Genomic DNA, 17,491 nt, shown 5'->3' with positions numbered 1-17,491 from the left:
GAATCGTCCTCCTACAGGCCTATTTGTTTGCTGGATGAGACGGGGAAATTATTTGAGCGTATCATTGCTGGCCGTCTCATCCAGCATCTTTCGCAGGGTGATACATCGCTCCATGAAGAGCAATATGGCTTCCGGGAAGGTCGCTCGACACTTGACGCCATCGCCAGAGTCAGAGCCCTTGCGGAGGCAGCAGTAGAGCAGGGCGAAGTGTTATTGGCAGTATCTATCGACATTAAAAACGCTTTTAACACTCTGCCTTGGAAAGTTATAGGAGAAGCGCTCGAGCGTCTTCGTGTTCCCTTATATCTTCGCCGGATAGTGCATGCTTACCTTAGTGATAGAAGGTTGTCATACGTGGACTGCAATGGACTTCACGTTAAGAAGTTAGTTGAGCGTGGCGTTCCGCAAGGATCGGTTCTTGGTCCGCTTCTGTGGAACGTCGCGTTCGATATAGTGTTAAGAGTTGCTCTGCCCCGGGAGCACAGTTATCTGCTAAGACGACACGCTAGTGCTCTCCCGGGGGATGATTGGAAGAAGCTTTGGGGTTGCGGAGGTCTCTGTTGCCTCTGTGGTTCGAGCTATCCGCGGTCTTGGTCTAGAAGTGGCAGCAAGTAAATCAGAGGCCATATTCTTTCATGATCCCTCTGTAGTGGGCAATCCGCCTCCCACGGTTATTACAATGGATGGAGTTCCCGTTCAGGTGGGCCAGGTAATTAAATACTTAGGCCTCACTCTGGACGGGAACTGGAGTTGGAGCAAACATTTTTCTGGTCTTGCTCCACGTTTAGAGAAAGTGGCCACCGGTTTAGGCCGAATTATGCCCAACATTGGGGGCCCGGAAGCAAAGGTTCGTCGGCTGTATGCTTCAGTCGTACAGTCTGTTGCCGGCTCGCCCATTTGGGCGAGAGATCTAGACAAGGCTGTTACACAAAAGCCTTGGCGCCTGTTAGGCGCATTTGGCGATGGATTGCCACAAAGGGTTACGCTTATCGCACTACAGCATATGACGCAGCGACCTTGATGGCGGGTATACCTCCTTGAGATATCGGGCGTGCTCGCGCCTATACATACCAGAAGATGGTGGAAATTCGGCGGAGAAATGTCGCAATTACCCCGCTGATTAAAAATAAACTTAGGCTGAGGACCCAAAAATGGGTCATAGAGAATTGGGCAGAAGAGTTGGCGCGTAGACTTACGCCAAACTCTCCTGGTTGTCGGGTGGTGGAGGCGATACTTCCATGCCTGGATGATTGGTTGGTGTATAGGCGTGGATATGTCACATTCCATTCTGCGCAGGTGATCTCTGGGCACGGCTGCTTTGGAGATTACCTGTGCAGAATTGGTAAGGAAAGGACAACAAAATGTCATGAATGCGGAGCTGGGAGAGATAGTGCACAGCACACAATCTCAGTATGTGCCGCATGGAGTGATGAGAGAGTTGTGCTTGCTGCGGAGTTAGGAAATAATCTTGACCTTCCGGCAATAATAGATGCAGTCGTCGCAGATGACGATAAATGGGAGATTTTCTCCTCCTTTTGCGATCACGTTATGACGCTAAAGGAGGAAAATGAAAGAGTTAGGCGTGAGGAAGTCTCTCAGCCTATCTTAAGGATTGGAACTCCTGTTCCTCTCAGGGGCAGAAGAAGAGTGTTGGCGCATCTACGCCCACCATAAAATGTCATGGGAGTGTTAATCTCCCATGTGTATTAGGCGGGAGAAATAGCCCTTTTAAGGGCTATTTGTTGTGTTGCTATTTTGGAAGTCCTTTTCAGGACTTCCAAACATAGAGGCTCTTTGGCCTCACGGTCTTTCAAGACCCTGAGTACTTGTGCAGTCGGAGTGGGGGTGGCCCAATAGCTCCCTTTATGGGTGAGGGTCTTCCTCCTTCTTCGACTGTACAACTGGTGTGGAGAAGGCGGCATCACAGGCGGCTGGGAACCGCCTGCTGCCTCTCGCCCTTGGGAGGGCGTTGGTGGAAGGGCATTGGCCCCTTCTACCAAGTAACAGGATGGTGGCCCGGTCAAGTCTAAGGACCGGGCGCTGGGGGCCTTCTTAGCATACAAGAAGGTACCCCGGTTGGCAGTGACCCCCTCTGACAAGGGGGTCTCGGCGGTGGATGGGCGGTGCGGCATTGTAATGTGTTCGCGCCTCCCGTGCCGCCCATCTATCACTGCCTGCGCTAGGCCAATCGTGAGGTTTTAGTGGGTAGTAGGCAGCACGTTTGCATAAGTCCTGAGCCCCACATAACCCCCGGAGCTTCCCAAGCCGGGGGTATGCGTAAAGGCATTTCCTCACGTTAAAAAAAAAAAAAAAAAAAAAAGGTTAGGTTAGGTTCCCCCCTCGTAGTGCGCCACCTTGTCGTGGTGAGGGGGCTTAAGGGATCGAATCAACGATCCGCTGGGGCAGTACCTGGGACTTAGTCCCGGGGAGGGCCCGGCGGGGAGGTTCGGTCCTACTAAGAGCGCACAGTACCTCCCTGGCATTGCACTTCGAGTACAGCATGTACTCGAGCCGTGGGAGGTACAAACCTTCAGGGGCCGCGGTGAACAGTCCTCTCAGGGCTGGGATCCGCGGTACGGGACTTGGCGTTCCCGGAGGTGTTCCTGAGCCCGGCGACCACTTCGCCGAGAGGGTGGGTATTATTCCCCCCAAGGTGGTAAGGGATGGCGACCCGGAATTCAAACGCCCGGCCCGCCGGGGTCGTTAGGGGATGGTCTAAGACCTCCCTCCGGCAAGGTGTGGGGAATGGGGGTTATGGGGGAGGGTTTTGGGGGTTTAGGGGATTTTTGTTTTGTGTTTTATGTTTATTTTGTTTTTATATTTTTGTTTTTCTCTTATTCCTTCCTTTCCTTCCTTCCTTCCTTCCTATTCCTGTGCTCTTCGGAGCTGTGTGGGCGGGCGTGGGGCCGCTCGGACATATTCCGAGGCGGGGCCCACGCGCCGCGAGTTTAAGGAGTCGGCCAGGCCGGGGTCGTCAGGGATGGCACCCAACCGGCCTAGGGGAAGGAAAACCCTACACAAACCATTTTATAACTAAACATGGATATGAGTAGCAATAAAGGAGAACCACTACCATCCCAGGTCGTTCGGACGGCCAGGGGTCGGCGGAGAGTGCCGTCCCGGCTCTCCTTCGTCGTCATCGTACGACGGGCTACCGGCTGCTTGCTCCGCAGGGGCAGCCGGGGAAAATGCCTCTGCGATGAACAGAGACCGATCCGATTACGAGGATCGAGGCCATTATCTCTTAGACGAAGAATTGGCTGAGAATGTTGCTCCATTCACCGATACAGACGGGGAGTATATGAAACTCCCTCAAGTAATCGGAATGGAGATTGTTAAAAAAGCGAAGGGTAGAAAGAAAGTAGGCCCTAAATGTAGGACGCAGACTGGCCAGGCAACAAATAGAAATCTGCCAATGACATCGGCGATTTCTTTTAAACAAATAAGGCCACATGCGGGTTCTCCACCACCAGCTGCGCAATCAGAAGCTGGTGTGACAACGGCAACAGAGGATGACGCTCGAGGCGCGTTGCTGCAAACATCCGCAGACAATGCGTTTTGCGACGAAAACGCCAACACCGACGTTATAAGTTTGGATTCCTCCAACGCTTCAGATGCTTCTATTCGCACTACTGCGTCAGGGGCATCAAAAAGAACGAGGAAAAGAAATACTCGCGAAGTCGACTCAAAGGCTCGCCGAGTCATGACACGAATGGACTGCTCTTTTTCTTCATCAGAAGATAATTTATTTGAGAGCCAAAAGAAAAAACGTGGACGCCCCATAGTAACAGGTAAAGGGGTTGAGATCCTTGCTATAAAAGCAGCAAAAGAGGAATTAGGAAGGATTCGCGAAGAAATTAAAACTGCGAAGGAAATTGCGAAGGGTAATTATGACCCTTCCGAATTTGAGGGCAAAAAAGGCTCAAAAATGGCGGAAAGACTTGGAGAAGAAATGTCTAACCTTCCTTCTCGAGACATAATTGCCGAGGTTCTGCGAACCGCCCAACAGGTTGAACAAGTGGCTAAAAAGTCCACCAATTTGAAGGGCGGATTCGTAAGAATTTTAAGAGAAGCGGCCCTCAAGATCAAAGTAGGGACAGATGCTCTAGTATGTAAAGCGCCCCTCACAGAGACTAAAGGTCAGGAAGTTGACCAATCTGAGGTCGAAAGACTTAAAGTTGAAGCTGCGTCTTTGCGAAAAGAAATCGAGGAACTCAAGGCATCCAGAGATGCAGAATATATGCCTCCTCCACTTAAAACGCAAAAGGCGATAAGTGAGGAAATAGATGATGTAGAAATGGAAGTGATTGAGGCCGGTGAGCCTCTCTCTTTCAAGGAAGTATTATCATCTAAAGAAGATTGGCCGCCGGCAGTTAGACCGCCAATTAAAGGACGCCGCCTGGTTCTTTCTGATAAAACCAGTATTGAGATAGCCAAGACTCACACTCCATCTGTGAAATCTATAAAAGATATTGAGAGCCTGATCGAAAAAAGGCTTTCATTCTTTGCGGAAGAGATACGAAAGGAGATAGGTGGCATGATAGCAACCTTCGCCAAACAGGTTGTTCCCAAAGCACTTCCACTGGGGCCCGGAATAACACCCCAAATGTGGACGCTATAAAAGCGCCACGGAGCGCCCGGTTCCCGGTGGGGGTGCCAAGGGAAACAAAGGAAAGGCAAATAGGAGAACTAAATCTCCTGCGCTTCCCTCGTCTGCTGGCAAGAGTAAAGTCAGTGAAAAGGAAAATGTTCCTTCTACAAGACAGTCAGCGGTTAAACATATCTCCGCTGAAAAATCTTCTGCTGTATCGTCGACAAAGGAGTCTGAATGGTCTCAGGTCGTTGGACGGCGAGCAGCAAAGAAAACTGCCAAAGAAGGTGGTTCATCTTCTTCCATCCCAGAACAAAAATCTGGAGGTGGAAGAAAGAAAAATAATACCCAATCTAAGAAGATGGGGGAAGATATTCTTCCTTCTCTTCCTTCTGCGGCTAAAATGGCCACAAAGGAGGGAAGAGGGGAAAAGAAAAAGAAGAAGAAGCCAAGAAGAAGAGTGCCCAGGTCCTCTGCGGTTGTGTTGAACTGCCCTGAAGGCCAATACTCAGAAATTATGAAGGAAGTGAGACAGAAGATTCAGCTCAATGAAGTTGGAATTGCCGAGAAAGTTAAGACAAGATTTACTGCGTCTGGGGCCTTCCTTATAGAAGTTTCAGGGACTTCAAATGATTCTAAGGCCGATGCTTTAGCATCAAGAATCAAAGAAGTCCTTGATGGCAAAAATGTTCGTGTTAGCCGCCCATGTTTAATGGCGGAAATAAGAATTAAAGGCCTCGAACCTTCCTTGAGTAAGGAAGAAATAGTGACAGCTGTTGCAGAAAAAAGGAGGCTGCCACACCAGAGAAATAACCACAGGAGACATACGAAGACCTCCCGGTGGTTTGGGGACTTTGTGGATCAAACTCCCCATTGCAGCGGCTAAAAGGGCAACGGAGGGGGGTCGTCTGGATGTTGGGTGGACTCGCATCAGAATTGAACTCTTAGACGCGCGCCCCCTCCGTTGTTACAAATGTTTAGAAAAAGGGCACGTGGCTGGAAAATGTCCCGATTCTCAAGATAGATCCGGTTGTTGTTACCGTTGTGGAGAATCGGGGCATATAGCAAGGAACTGTTCTTCTTCGCCTAAATGTCCGGTCTGTCGGGACTTGAATAGAAAGGCAGATCATATCTTGGGCAGTGCCAAGTGCACTTCTAGAAAGAGGAAAGGAAGAGTGGACAAACCGATCACTCAAAGGCCTGTACAACAACTCCCGACAAGGGGAGAACAGGAGGCCATGGAGGTGGAACCTACGGAGGAAGGTCATGGAGATGCTAAATAATGTCTCCACGCCTTCTCCAAGCTAATTTAGGACGGCCGTGGGGCACAGGATCTTTCCTACAAACCTCGCGGAACGTGGCTACAGTTTGGGAATTGCCGCTGAGCCATATAGAATTCCCCCTAATAACCCTTGTTGGGCTGGAGATACCCTTGGCTCAGTGGCAATCACTTGGAAGTGGTGGGAGAGCGCGCTGCCCTGCAGTCGCTTAGAAAGTGGCGAACATTACGTCGCCGTCCGCTGGGGGCCTGTAGTGGTGATAGGAATATATTTACCTCCCTCGGGTACCCTGGCGGACTTTGAGAAATGGTTGCGGGACATAGGAGATTGCATAGGGCGTCTCCGAGCCTCCCCTATTATTGTTGCTGGAGATTTCAACTCCTGGTCCCGAACGTGGGGTTCACGTCGAACTGGAACCAGGGGTGAAATATTAGAAGAATGGGCGGCGCTTCATAACCTCATCCTCATTAACAGAGGAAATGAAGCTACATGCGTGCGGCCTCAGGGAGAGTCAATTATTGACCTAACCTGGGCTTCACCTACGGCCGCACGCTTAATTAGAGAATGGAAAGTAGAAGGGGATCTCGAGCACTTGTCTGATCATCGTTATATTACGATCGAGCTTGGGATTCCCTTCACTTTCACGCAGAACAGAAAGTGCCGCCCCGAGAATAGATGGGCGCTTCGGCAAATAAATGAGGAGGCTTTTAAGGCCTCGATCATCGCGGCTCTTTGGTTTAGAGACAGTAGTAACGAGGCTGTTACTGAAAATATCTCCCCTATGCAGGAGATACAATGGCTTATCGAGGCAATGACTGACGCGTGTAATGCGTCTATGCCTCAAGTGAGCCGCGCGCCTCGTCGGTCCACTTATTGGTGGACTGACGAAATTGCAGATCTCCGGCGTGAGGCTATCCGCTGTATGCGAATGGTCACGCGGAGTAGAGCCAATATGGCTCGAAGAGAAGAGGCTCTCTGTTTATACAGAGAAGCAAGAAGTGCTCTCCGGAAGGCCATAGCCTTATCTAAGGCCAGAGCCTGGGAGGAACTCATCCAAAGTCTTGACGAAGATCCATGGGGGCGCGCTTACCAGATAGTGACGAAGAAACTTCGACCAGCTGCGCCCCCTGTTCTGCGGACGCTCGAACCGGCGTTTGCTGAGCATGTAATTGGCACCCTGTTTCCAGTAAATAATGAGACAGAGAATGCCGACGTTGAGAACACTGAGCCGGTCGAGTGGTCCGCGGATGTAGAGATAACTTTGGATGAGTTTATGAATGCCGTCAAAAGAGGTCTAAAAGGCAATACCGCCCCTGGACCAGACGGCATTCAAAAGAAAGTATGGACTCTGGCCATGGAATTCCTGGGAGAGCACCTCAGGAAGATATTTAACAGTTGCCTGCGTGGCGGCGTCTTTCCCCCGGTGTGGAAAAGAGCCAAATTGGTTCTCCTTCAAAAACCGGGGAAAGAGGCGGACTCCCCATCGGCATACAGGCCAATATGTCTGTTGGACGAGGCTGGCAAGATATACGAAAGGATTATAGTTAACCGCCTCGTCCGACACCTGTCCCGGGTAGGTCCCAATCTGAGCGTGGCCCAGTTTGGATTCAGAGAGGGCCGGTCAACAGTTGATGCAATTCTACGTGTCCGGTCTCTCTCTGAACAGGTAACGTCCCAGGGGGTGATGCTTGGAATATCAATTGATATATCCAATGCATTTAACACCCTCCCTTGAAGCAAATAGAGAGTCGCTCCAACGGCATCGGGTTCCGTCTTACCTTGTCGCCGTTGTGAGCGACTATTTAAATGATAGATGGGTCACGTTCCAGGATAGAAACGGGAGAATTAGGGACAGGGAGCTGCACTGTGGAGCCCCAAGGCTCAGTATTGGGGCCATTCTCTGGAATATGGGTACAACACAGTGCTGCATACGGCCTTACCCCGGCTGTCGTTGTTTGCTACGCAGATGACACTATTAGCCGGGAAGTGGCTGGGAGGAGTCCGCCATCAGAGGAGAAATAGCCGCGCAGGCGGTTGTTAGTTCTATAAGGCGAATGGGACTTAAAGTGGCGGCGGCTAAAACAGAGGCATTATTTTTCTATAACAGAAGATCTGGGCCGCCGCCACAGGAGATGAAGATTGCCGTAGCCGGCGAAAAAATTAGTATTAGCTCTCGGATTAAATATCTGGGACTAATACTGGATGGTAGGTGGTGTTTTGAGGGCCATTTTGAGGAGATAGCCCGCCGAGTTAGGGAGCGTTCTACCTCATTAAGAGGTATACTTAATCTCGGCGGGCCTGGCGGCAGCCCGGCGCTTGTATGCAAATACGGTCCGGTCGATTGCCCTCTACGCTGCCCCAGTGTGGGCTGATGCACTGGCGGCCAACAAAAGAAGAAGGGTGACACTTGAAGCCGCATTTCACCCCATGGCCGTCAGAGTAGCAAGGGCATACCGGACCGTTGCTAGAATGGCGGCAAGTGTTTTGGCTGGGCTGATCCCTATAGACATTACGGCCCTCGAACATCAAAGTACGTATCGCCGGCTACGTTATTAAAGATGCGGGGAGAGAAGCTCCCGCATTAAGGCAAGGTCAGACTCCTTCATAGGAAGGAGTCTGTAAAGAAGTGGAAAGAAAGACTCGCCGGCTCCAATATAATGGGGCGGCGAGTCATTGATAGTATACGCCCCGTGCTGCCTCAGTGGTTAGATCGTCGCTGGGGCAAAGGACTACCCTTCCATGTGACGCAGATAATTTCTGGTCACGGCTGTTTTGCCGCATACCTGCGTCGCATTGGGAGGACCTCACGGGGCGTGTTATCACTGTACTGTGCTTTCCTCAGGACACCGCCCAACACACTCTGGCAGAATGTGATGCTTGGGCGGTGGAAAGAGGGGAGTTAATACAAAGTTTAGGCCAGGATCTCACAATGACATCAGTAATCCCGGCCATAATAGATAATGAAGAGGCATGGAAGGCCTTCCTTCTTCTGCACGTGTAATGCGGAAGAAGGAGGAGGCCGGAATAGACAGGGGCAGCCCGTCGGAGGGCAAAATAGTACGCCGTCTGTTCGGCAAAATGCCCCTAATATACCGGGTCGACCCGGCCGAGTAGGGGGTGTTAACCCCAACTTAAGAGGCGGACACATCAGAAATAACAATGTTTCTGCAACGCCCGCCTCTGTTCAGGTGTCGATGCTTGCATCGTCACCTAGATGACGGCTCCGGGGAAGGGACATACACTAAGTCCTTTCCCCGTCGAGCAGTTTATAGTGGAAGACGGAAGAAATGGGGTATTTCTTCCGTTCTTCTATAGTTAGGTTGGAAGTTGGAGCTGGCTCCAAGAGAAGGCCGGTCCGCCATCACATAAAAACTGGCGGGCCCCGTCTCCTTAGCCACAAGAGGAGACGGTGCGGGGGACCCACTCAGTCCAACGAGTGGTCGGCGCCGAAGATGCTAGATGTTATGCACTTGCAATTCCTAGCATCTCTCCAAAGTCAAAGCGCCAAGCAGGCCAACAGTGGGGGTTTAGTCGGTAGTGGGCAGCCTCGCGGCGTAAGACCTGAGCCCGACATAACCCTCTCCCTTCCCCAGGGGAGAGGGTATGCGTAAAGGCATTCCCCCACTATAAAAAAAAAAAAAAAAAAAAAAAGGTTAGGTTCCCCCTCGTAGTGCGCCACCTTGTCGTGGTGAGGGGGCTTAAGGGATCGAATCAACGATCCGCTGGGGCAGTACCTGGGACTTAGTCCCGGGGAGGGCCCGGCGGGGAGGTTCGATCCTACTAAGAGCGCACAGTACCTTCCTGGCATTGCACTCCGAGTACATCACGTACTCGAGCCGGGGGAGGTACACCCTCAGGGGCCACAGAGGCCGTCCCTTTATTAGGACGGTGTAGATCTGTGGTTCGGGACTTGGCGTTCCCGAGGGTTCCTGAGCCCGGCGACCACTTCGCCGAGAGGGTGGGTATTATTCCCCCCAAGGTGGTAAGGGATGGCGACCCGGAATACAAACGCCCGGCTTGTCAGGGTCGTGAGGGGAGGTCTTCTGACTTCCTCCTGGCAACCTCAGGGGCCACAGAGGCCGTCCCTTTATTAGGACGGTGTAGATCTGTGGTACGGGACTTGGCGGTCCCGAGGTGCCTGAGCCCGGCGACCACTTCGCCGAGAGGGTGGGTTTTATTCCCCCAAGGTGGTAAGGAAGGTAACCCGGAATGCAAATCCCGGCCGGCTGGGGCCGCAGGGGAATTGGTTTCCCCGCCATGCCACCCGGGGGGGGTTGGGTAGGGGGCCTCCCGTTCAAGGGGAGAAGATCCCTTTCTGAGGCATTGCACGCGGGTGCTCCCGCAGCCGAGGTTAGGGATTACCTCTACCCGTTTCCGGGGCGTACGTGGTGCGTTCCTGGGGCGGGTACGAGTATACGCACCGGAGTTGCACACCGGGGGTGTGACCCCACGGTCTCCGGGGGCGTAGGGTGTTCCGGCCTGCGGGCTGGGCACCCCAGGGATGACGTAGGGGGTGTTTCGGGCCGCTCGGAAGTCTCCGAGGTGGGCCTGGTCACCCCGGGGAGGAGGTTGCGACCGCCACGAGGCCGCTCGGACGTATTCCGAGGCGGGGCTCGTGGCGCGTCTCTGGAAAGAAGAAGGAAGCGGCTAGGTCGGAGTCGGCAGGGCGGGCACCCAATCGGCCTAAGGGAGAAAACCCCAACCAAATCATCATGATACAACATGGGAATGACGTCCAATCAGAAGCAGGTTTTACCGTCTCAGGGGGGTCGGATCCTCAGAGACCGGCGTGGTGGGAGTACCGTCCCGGCTCCCGCCATGTCGTCATCCAACGACGGGCAATCCAGCGCTTGCTCCGCAGGGGCGCTGGTGGCTACAGCGTCTGCGATGTTTTCGCATGAAGATCGGTCCGACGGAGAGGACCATCAATCCAGGCTATCTTCAGGAGAAGATACGCGAAGAGTGGCCGCCCCTTTTACGGATACAGACGGGGAATATATGAAACTTCCCCGGATAGTCGACATGAAGGTGGTAAAGAAGGCCAGAGCTAATAAACTTGGCCCGAAGAGTAAGGCGCGCGCCAAAGTTAATCGCAAGACGAACCAACCGTCTGACGAAGAGGTGTTGTTCAGCGCTGTGAGACCAAATGCTGGCTCGCCTCCGCCGGCGACAGCGCTTACGGAAACCGGCGCAACCACGGCCACGGAAGAGGACGACAAACGGCTATCCCGCCCAATGGAAGCAGATGACATAGAGGAGAACGCGGACACCGACGTGATAAACATCGAGTCGTCGGACGCATCAGATGCTTCCATACGAACTACCGCATCAGGAGCAGCCAAGAGAACTCGGAGAAGAAACAACCGCGACATCAAGACGAAGACTCGTCGTATGGCATCGAATTCTTCTTCATCGGAAGATAATCCCTTCGAGGAGGACCAGAGAGAGAAACGAGGAAGACCCGTCGTTACCGGCAAAGGCGTCCGCATCTTGGCAATTCAAGAGAAGACCAAGGAGTTGCAATCTCTCAAAGACGAAATAAGAACCATGAGAGAAATTGCCGAAGGTGGATATGACCCTTCCGACTTTAAGGGCAAACGCCGCACTCAAATGGCTGAGAAGATAGAGCAGGAGTCTACCGGCCTGCCCATTCAGGCACTTGCGGCTGACATTTTACAAACAGCCAAAAAGATAGAGGGAGTTGCGGTCAAGTCCGGCAATCTGAAAGGCGGATTTGTTCGCATACTTAGAGAGGCAGCACTCAGGATTGAGATAAGTGCAGATGCCATGTCCCGCAAGGTACTTCCTGCGGAGACCACGGACGTCGGAACAATCGATCAGCTGAGGGCTGAAGTACTTCAGTTGCGAGAAGAACTGAAGCAAGCTCGCGAGGCCGCGATAATTCGTCCCCCAACTTCATCACCGACAACAAGAGAGGAAAACGCGGACGACATCGCAATGGAGGTAGAAGCTGGTGAGGTGGCTGAGTCGTCTACCGCTCCGCCTCCTCCATCTGTAGTTTTGCCACCTAAGAAGGAGTGGCCACCAGCAATGAGGCCGCCATTAAAAGGACACAGTAAAGTCCTTTCTGACAGCGAAGACGCTGGACCTTCAGTTTTGCTCCCTCGGCGTAAAACGCCCAGCAAGGACATAGAGGGCATCATAGACAACAAGTTAGCTGCCTTCTTCAAGGTCGTCCAAACCCAGATGCGGGACATGGCGACCACACTAATGGAGCGACTGGATCCTCGAGTCTCTTCCAGCGGAGCCCGAGAAAACACCTCTACGGTATCCGTCCCCAAGGACAATACCAAGAAGCGCCCGGTTCCCGAGGAAGATCCCAAGAAGATCAAGTCCAAGAAGGAAGATCCCAAGAAGATAGGAAAAGACGAGGGCCAGAGATCTAAGATCTCTACCTCCTCCAAGCAACCGTCTGTCTCTAAACAGACGGCCACGAGCAGAAGGCCGACGAGTGCCGGTCCCACCTCTCGGAAGGAGAATGTTCCCGAGAAGCCTGTCCCACGCTCCACAGACAAAGAGACATGGTCTCAAGTCGTGGGACGCAAGGCCAGAAAAGGGACCAAACAACCGCCGAGACCCACAGCTTCCTCTTCTTCGGCGCCCGCTAATGCGCGACAGAAGGGAGGAAAGAAGAAAGGTGATAAACCTGCCACCAATTCTTCTAACAAAATTCCTGCGGCGAAGCCCAAGGGAAAGAAGAAGACGAGAAGAAGAGCTCCAAGAACTTCTGCAGTCGTCCTGTCAGCTCCCGGCGCGGAGTATGACAAACTTATGGCAGAGGTCAGAGCAAAGATAAAGTTATCCGAGGTGGGCATCAGCGAAAAAGTCTCAATGCGCACAACGGCGACTGGCGCTCTGCTGATCCAAATACCCGGATCAGAGAGCGATTGCAAGGCTGATGCTTTAGCCGGCCTAATGAAGGAGGTGTTGGCAAACAGAGAGGACGTCAAGATCTCTCGCCCAACTATAACTGCGGAGCTGCGTGTCTGGCCGCTGGAGCCTTCCATAACTAAGGAGGAGGTCATCGAGGCTGTGACAAGTAAAGGTCTATGTCAGCCAAAAGACGTACAGGCTGGAGACATGCGACAGATTGCCGGCAGCATGAATAGTCTGTGGCTCAGGCTGCCACTCACTGCCGCAAAGAAGGCCTCGGAAGGAGGCAAACTCGCCATAGGCTGGACAAGGGTCAAGGTGGCCCTTCTGGATCCCCGCCCAATGAGATGCTTCAAGTGTTTGGAGCGGGGCCATACAAGAGAGAGATGCCCGAACAAGGTGGATAGGTCGGGCAAATGCTACCGTTGCGGAAACACGGGACATGTGGCGAGAGTATGCACGGCCACTCCCAGATGCCCAATCTGCGCTGACATCGGAAGAAGAGCCGACCACATCTTGGGTGGTAAACAATGTACCACCCGAAACAGAAGAGGAAGCCCACCGAGCGGAGGAAACAAACTTCGCACCAGTGAAGAGACAGCGATGGAAGTGGACATCCCGCCTCCTGCCGACGCACTGCCTCAACGAAGAAGGCCCCTGGAGGAGGGAAGACAACCTGCCGTTATCTAATGGCCCTTTCGCTTCTTCAGGCAAACATTGGCCACTCTCGCCCTGCGCAAGATCTGTTCTTGCATACGATGGCCGAGACTGGCAGCACACTAGGAGTGATCTCGGAGCCACACCGCATCCCCGAGAACCACCCATCCTGGATAGAGGACGAGACGAAGACGGTGGCGCTGACGTGGAGGTGGTGGCAAGGAGCACCCCCCTGCGCTCCCATCGGCCGTGGTCGGCATTTCGCCGCGGTACATTGGGGCCCGTTTGCTGTAGTTGGCACATACTTGCCACCATCGGGCTCTTCTACGGAGTACGAAGAATGGTTGGAGGAGATCGGCGTGTGCATCGGCGGACTTCGGCCACTTCCCGTGGTGTTGGCCGGGGACTTCAATGCCTGGTCTACGGCTTGGGGTTCCCGGCTAACAAACAAACGAGGGAAAATCCTCGAGGAATGGGCGGCTTCGTGGGATCTTGTCCTGCTAAATAAAGGCAAGGTCTCGACGTGTATTCGGGCACAGGGGGAGTCTGTGATAGATCTCACATGGGCTTCCCCTGCGGCCGCGAACTTAGTGCGGCAATGGAGGGTGGCTACAGAGCTTGAACATTTGTCAGATCATAGATACATATCTGTAAAGTTCGGGCTTCAAGCCACACCTGCAAGAAATAGAAGACGTCCTTCCGAGTCAAGATGGGCGTCCAAGAAAATCAGAGAGGATGTCTTCAGAGCCTCTCTCGAGGTTTCATGCTGGAGTAGAGAGAGCCAGAACACCCGCTCCGTTACATCAGTCCAGAGCGAGGCTGATTGGTTCATGGAAGAGATCACCAATGCTTGCAACGCTTCCATGCCGAAAGTCCGACGTAACCCTCGGCGCTCCGCCTACTGGTGGAATGAAAACATCGCGGAGTTGCGTCGAGAAGCTACACAGAAGAGGAGAGAAGTCACGCGCTGCCGCGACAAACCTGGCAGACTTGCGGCTTTAGACATTTATAAGGCGGCAAGGAAAGACTTGCGTACGGCAATCCGGAAGGCCAAAACTGAGGCCTGGGAAAGCCTTCTTCAAGACTTAGACGACGACCCGTGGGGGTTGGCGTATAAGATAGTGACGAAGAAGCTAAGAACGCCGGCCCCCTCGGTTACTGAAACTTTGGACCCGACTCTCATCCGTGAAGTGGTGAACTCTTTGTTCCCGGACGCTCCCCGGGGACCAAGGCCCGAAGACTTTACTACTGGCCGGTTTATCAGTCAACGCGAGGAAATTCCGTCACTGGAAGAAGAGGAGTTTGGTGTAGCGGTAAGAAGAAGTCTCAAGGGCAATACTGCGCCAGGCCCTGATGGCATACAAAAGAAGATTCTGTCCCTTGCTCTACCATTAATAGGAGACAAACTCAAGCATCTTCTGGATAGATGCTTAAAAGAACAAGCCTTTCCACAACAGTGGAAGTGCGCTAGACTGGTTCTTCTTAAGAAGAAGGGCAAAGAAGACAACGCACCGTCTTCCTTTCGCCCTATTTGTTTGCTGGACGAGGCAGGGAAACTCTTGGAAAGAGTAATAGCAAACCGCCTCGTTCAGCACTTAAAAGAGGTAGGCCCAAATCTGAGCGCCTCTCAATATGGCTTTCGAGAGGGACTGTCGACAGTAGACGCAATCCTGCGGCTGAGATCTCTCTCAGAGGAAATAACTTCCCAGGGGGGAGTCGCCATGGGCATCTTGATAGACATTTCAAATGCTTTTAACTCCCTCCCCTGGGAGGCAATAATGGAGGCCCTCCGGCGGCACAGGATTCCAACATATTTACAAGCCGCCGTGAGAGAGTATTTCGTAAACAGGTCCATCACGTACAAGGACCGTGATGGCAACACACGAGAGAAGTTACTGCGCCGCGGGGTACCCCAAGGGTCTGTTCTAGGACCTTTACTATGGAACCTGGGGTACAACGCGGTACTTCACGTCGCTCTACCTCCCGGCTGTCACACTTTATGTTACGCCGATGACACCATAGTGTTAGCCGGAGGAGATAATTGGCAGGAGGCCCGTGCTAGGGCTCAGGTAGCAACTCAAGCTGTTCTAACGGCCATCAGGAAACTTGGCCTAGAGGTGGCGATGAATAAAACGGAGGCCCTGTGGTTCTACAACAAAGCTCAGGGCCCTCCGCCATACAATAAAGTATTCCTGGACTCGGCGGAAGTCATCGTAACACCCACCGTCAAGTATCTAGGACTCCTCATCGATGGACAGTGGGCGTTTCGTGAGCACATCACCACAATTGCTGCAAAGGCCGCATCCAGCGCAACGGCCTTGAGAGGCATTCTCCCTAACTTAGGGGGGCCCAGTGGAGCAGCAAGACAACTATATGCGAACACGGTGCGGTCTATTGTAATGTATGGAGCGCCGGTGTGGGCGAATGACCTGGCATTGTCCAGAAGTGGTCGTACGGCTTTAGAGAAAGCCTTCCATCTGGTCAATGTCAGGTCGGCGCGAGTATACCGCACCGTGTCGCGAGCAGCGGCTGCGGTATTAGCAGGAGTTCCACCATTGGACCTGACAGCGACGGAGCACTCCCGAGTATACGAGGGACTTAGGAAGTTCGAGAGAAAGCACGGTGTACGGCCGACCCCGATCATCAAAAATCGGGTTAGGTTGTATTACCGTGCTAAGACACTTAAGGCGTGGAAAGCGCGTTTACGCGCCCAAGTAAGGGTAGAAGGAGGCCGAGTAGTTGGCGCAGTAGAGCCAATTTTGGAAGAGTGGCTTGCCGTAAAGCGAAGACTCTCCTTCCATGCAGCGCAGGTGGTGTCGGGGCACGGCTGCTTCGCCTCCTACCTGCGTCGTATTGGTAAGGAGGAATCTGTAAGGTGTCATCACTGTGAGGCACCCCGAGACGACGCGCAGCACACCCTAGAAGGATGTCTTGCGTGGCAAGAAGAGAGAGCTGACCTTATCCGGAAGACAGGATGCAACTTATCCCTTCCGGCTATAATGAAGAAGATGGTGGACGACGAGGAGGCATACAAGGCCTTCCATACATTCGCGGGGCGTGTCATGAGTGCCAAGGAGGACGCTGAACGCCAAAGAAGAGGACAGCCGGTGAACTCCACTCCAGGCGTAGGACAGACATCGTCGCAGGGCAATCATGCCCCAACAGGCGTCCATCGTGCGCGCCGGGTTGGAGGTAGGGGACGGGCGCAAGCCTCCCCCCTCCTTCCTGGCCCAAACGGTGGCGCCACTCAACTTGTGCGTCGGAGTTCGCGTCTGAACTCCAACAGCACACAGAGATGACAGTAAGGCGGGGGACGAGTCTTCCCCCCGCCAAGTTATAACTCAGCGGGAGGGCGTCTCTCCCTCGCCTCAAGAAGAGCGAGGCCAGGAAATATTAAGAGGCTGGGGAGCCTCTCCCAGTCTCGCCTTCAAAGAAGATAGTTAGTCGCAAGCCAGACGCGACTATTTTAGAGAAGCCGGCCCGCCACACAAATGCGGGCCCTGCCGCTCTAAGTCCAATGAGCGGCAGCGCGGGGGACCCACCCAAGTCATCGGGTGGGTCGGTGCCGGGGAGGTTGAGAAGTATACGCACGTGATTCCTCAACCTCCCCATCAGTCACGGCACCATATGCGGGCAAAAGTGGGGGTTTAGTCGGTAGTGGGCAGCCTCGCGGCATAAGACCTGAGCCCGACATACCCCTCTCCTTCCCCAGGGGAGAGGGTATGTGTAAAGAGTGCATTCCCCCACTATAAAAAAAAAAAAAAAAAAAAAAAAAAAAGGTTAGGTTAGGTTAGGTTAGGTTAGGTTAGGTTAGGTTAGGTTAGGTTAGGTTAGGTTAGGTTAGGTTAGGTTAGGTTAGGTTAGGTTAGGTTTCCCTCAGGGGCCACAGATGCCGACCCTTTATTAGGTCGGTGTAGGTCTGTGGTACGGGACTTGGCGGTCCCGAGGTACCCGAGCCCGGCAACCACTTTGCCGAGAGGGGAGGTTTATTCCTTCCCAAGGTGGTAAGGGATGGCGACCCGGAATCCAAACGCCCGGCTTGCCAGGGTCGTGAGGGGAAGTCTTCTGA

At 53.2% G+C, this 17,491-nt stretch overlaps 1 protein-coding gene across 1 annotated transcript; it reads left to right on the top strand.

The window, feature by feature from the left end:
• Nucleotides 1-1,077: 1,077 nt before the first annotated feature.
• Nucleotides 1,078-1,674, top strand: LOC139112973 (uncharacterized). Its single transcript, XM_070673889.1, has one exon. It carries the CDS (start codon nt 1,078-1,080, stop codon nt 1,672-1,674), a length of 597 nt encoding a protein of 198 aa, XP_070529990.1.
• Nucleotides 1,675-17,491: the final 15,817 nt, after the last annotated feature.

Source organism: Cardiocondyla obscurior, unplaced genomic scaffold (assembly GCF_019399895.1).
Source record: "Cardiocondyla obscurior isolate alpha-2009 unplaced genomic scaffold, Cobs3.1 scaffold76_0_78318, whole genome shotgun sequence".
NCBI lineage: Eukaryota > Metazoa > Arthropoda > Insecta > Hymenoptera > Formicidae > Cardiocondyla > Cardiocondyla obscurior.
This window is presented reverse-complemented; position numbering and strand designations above follow the sequence as displayed.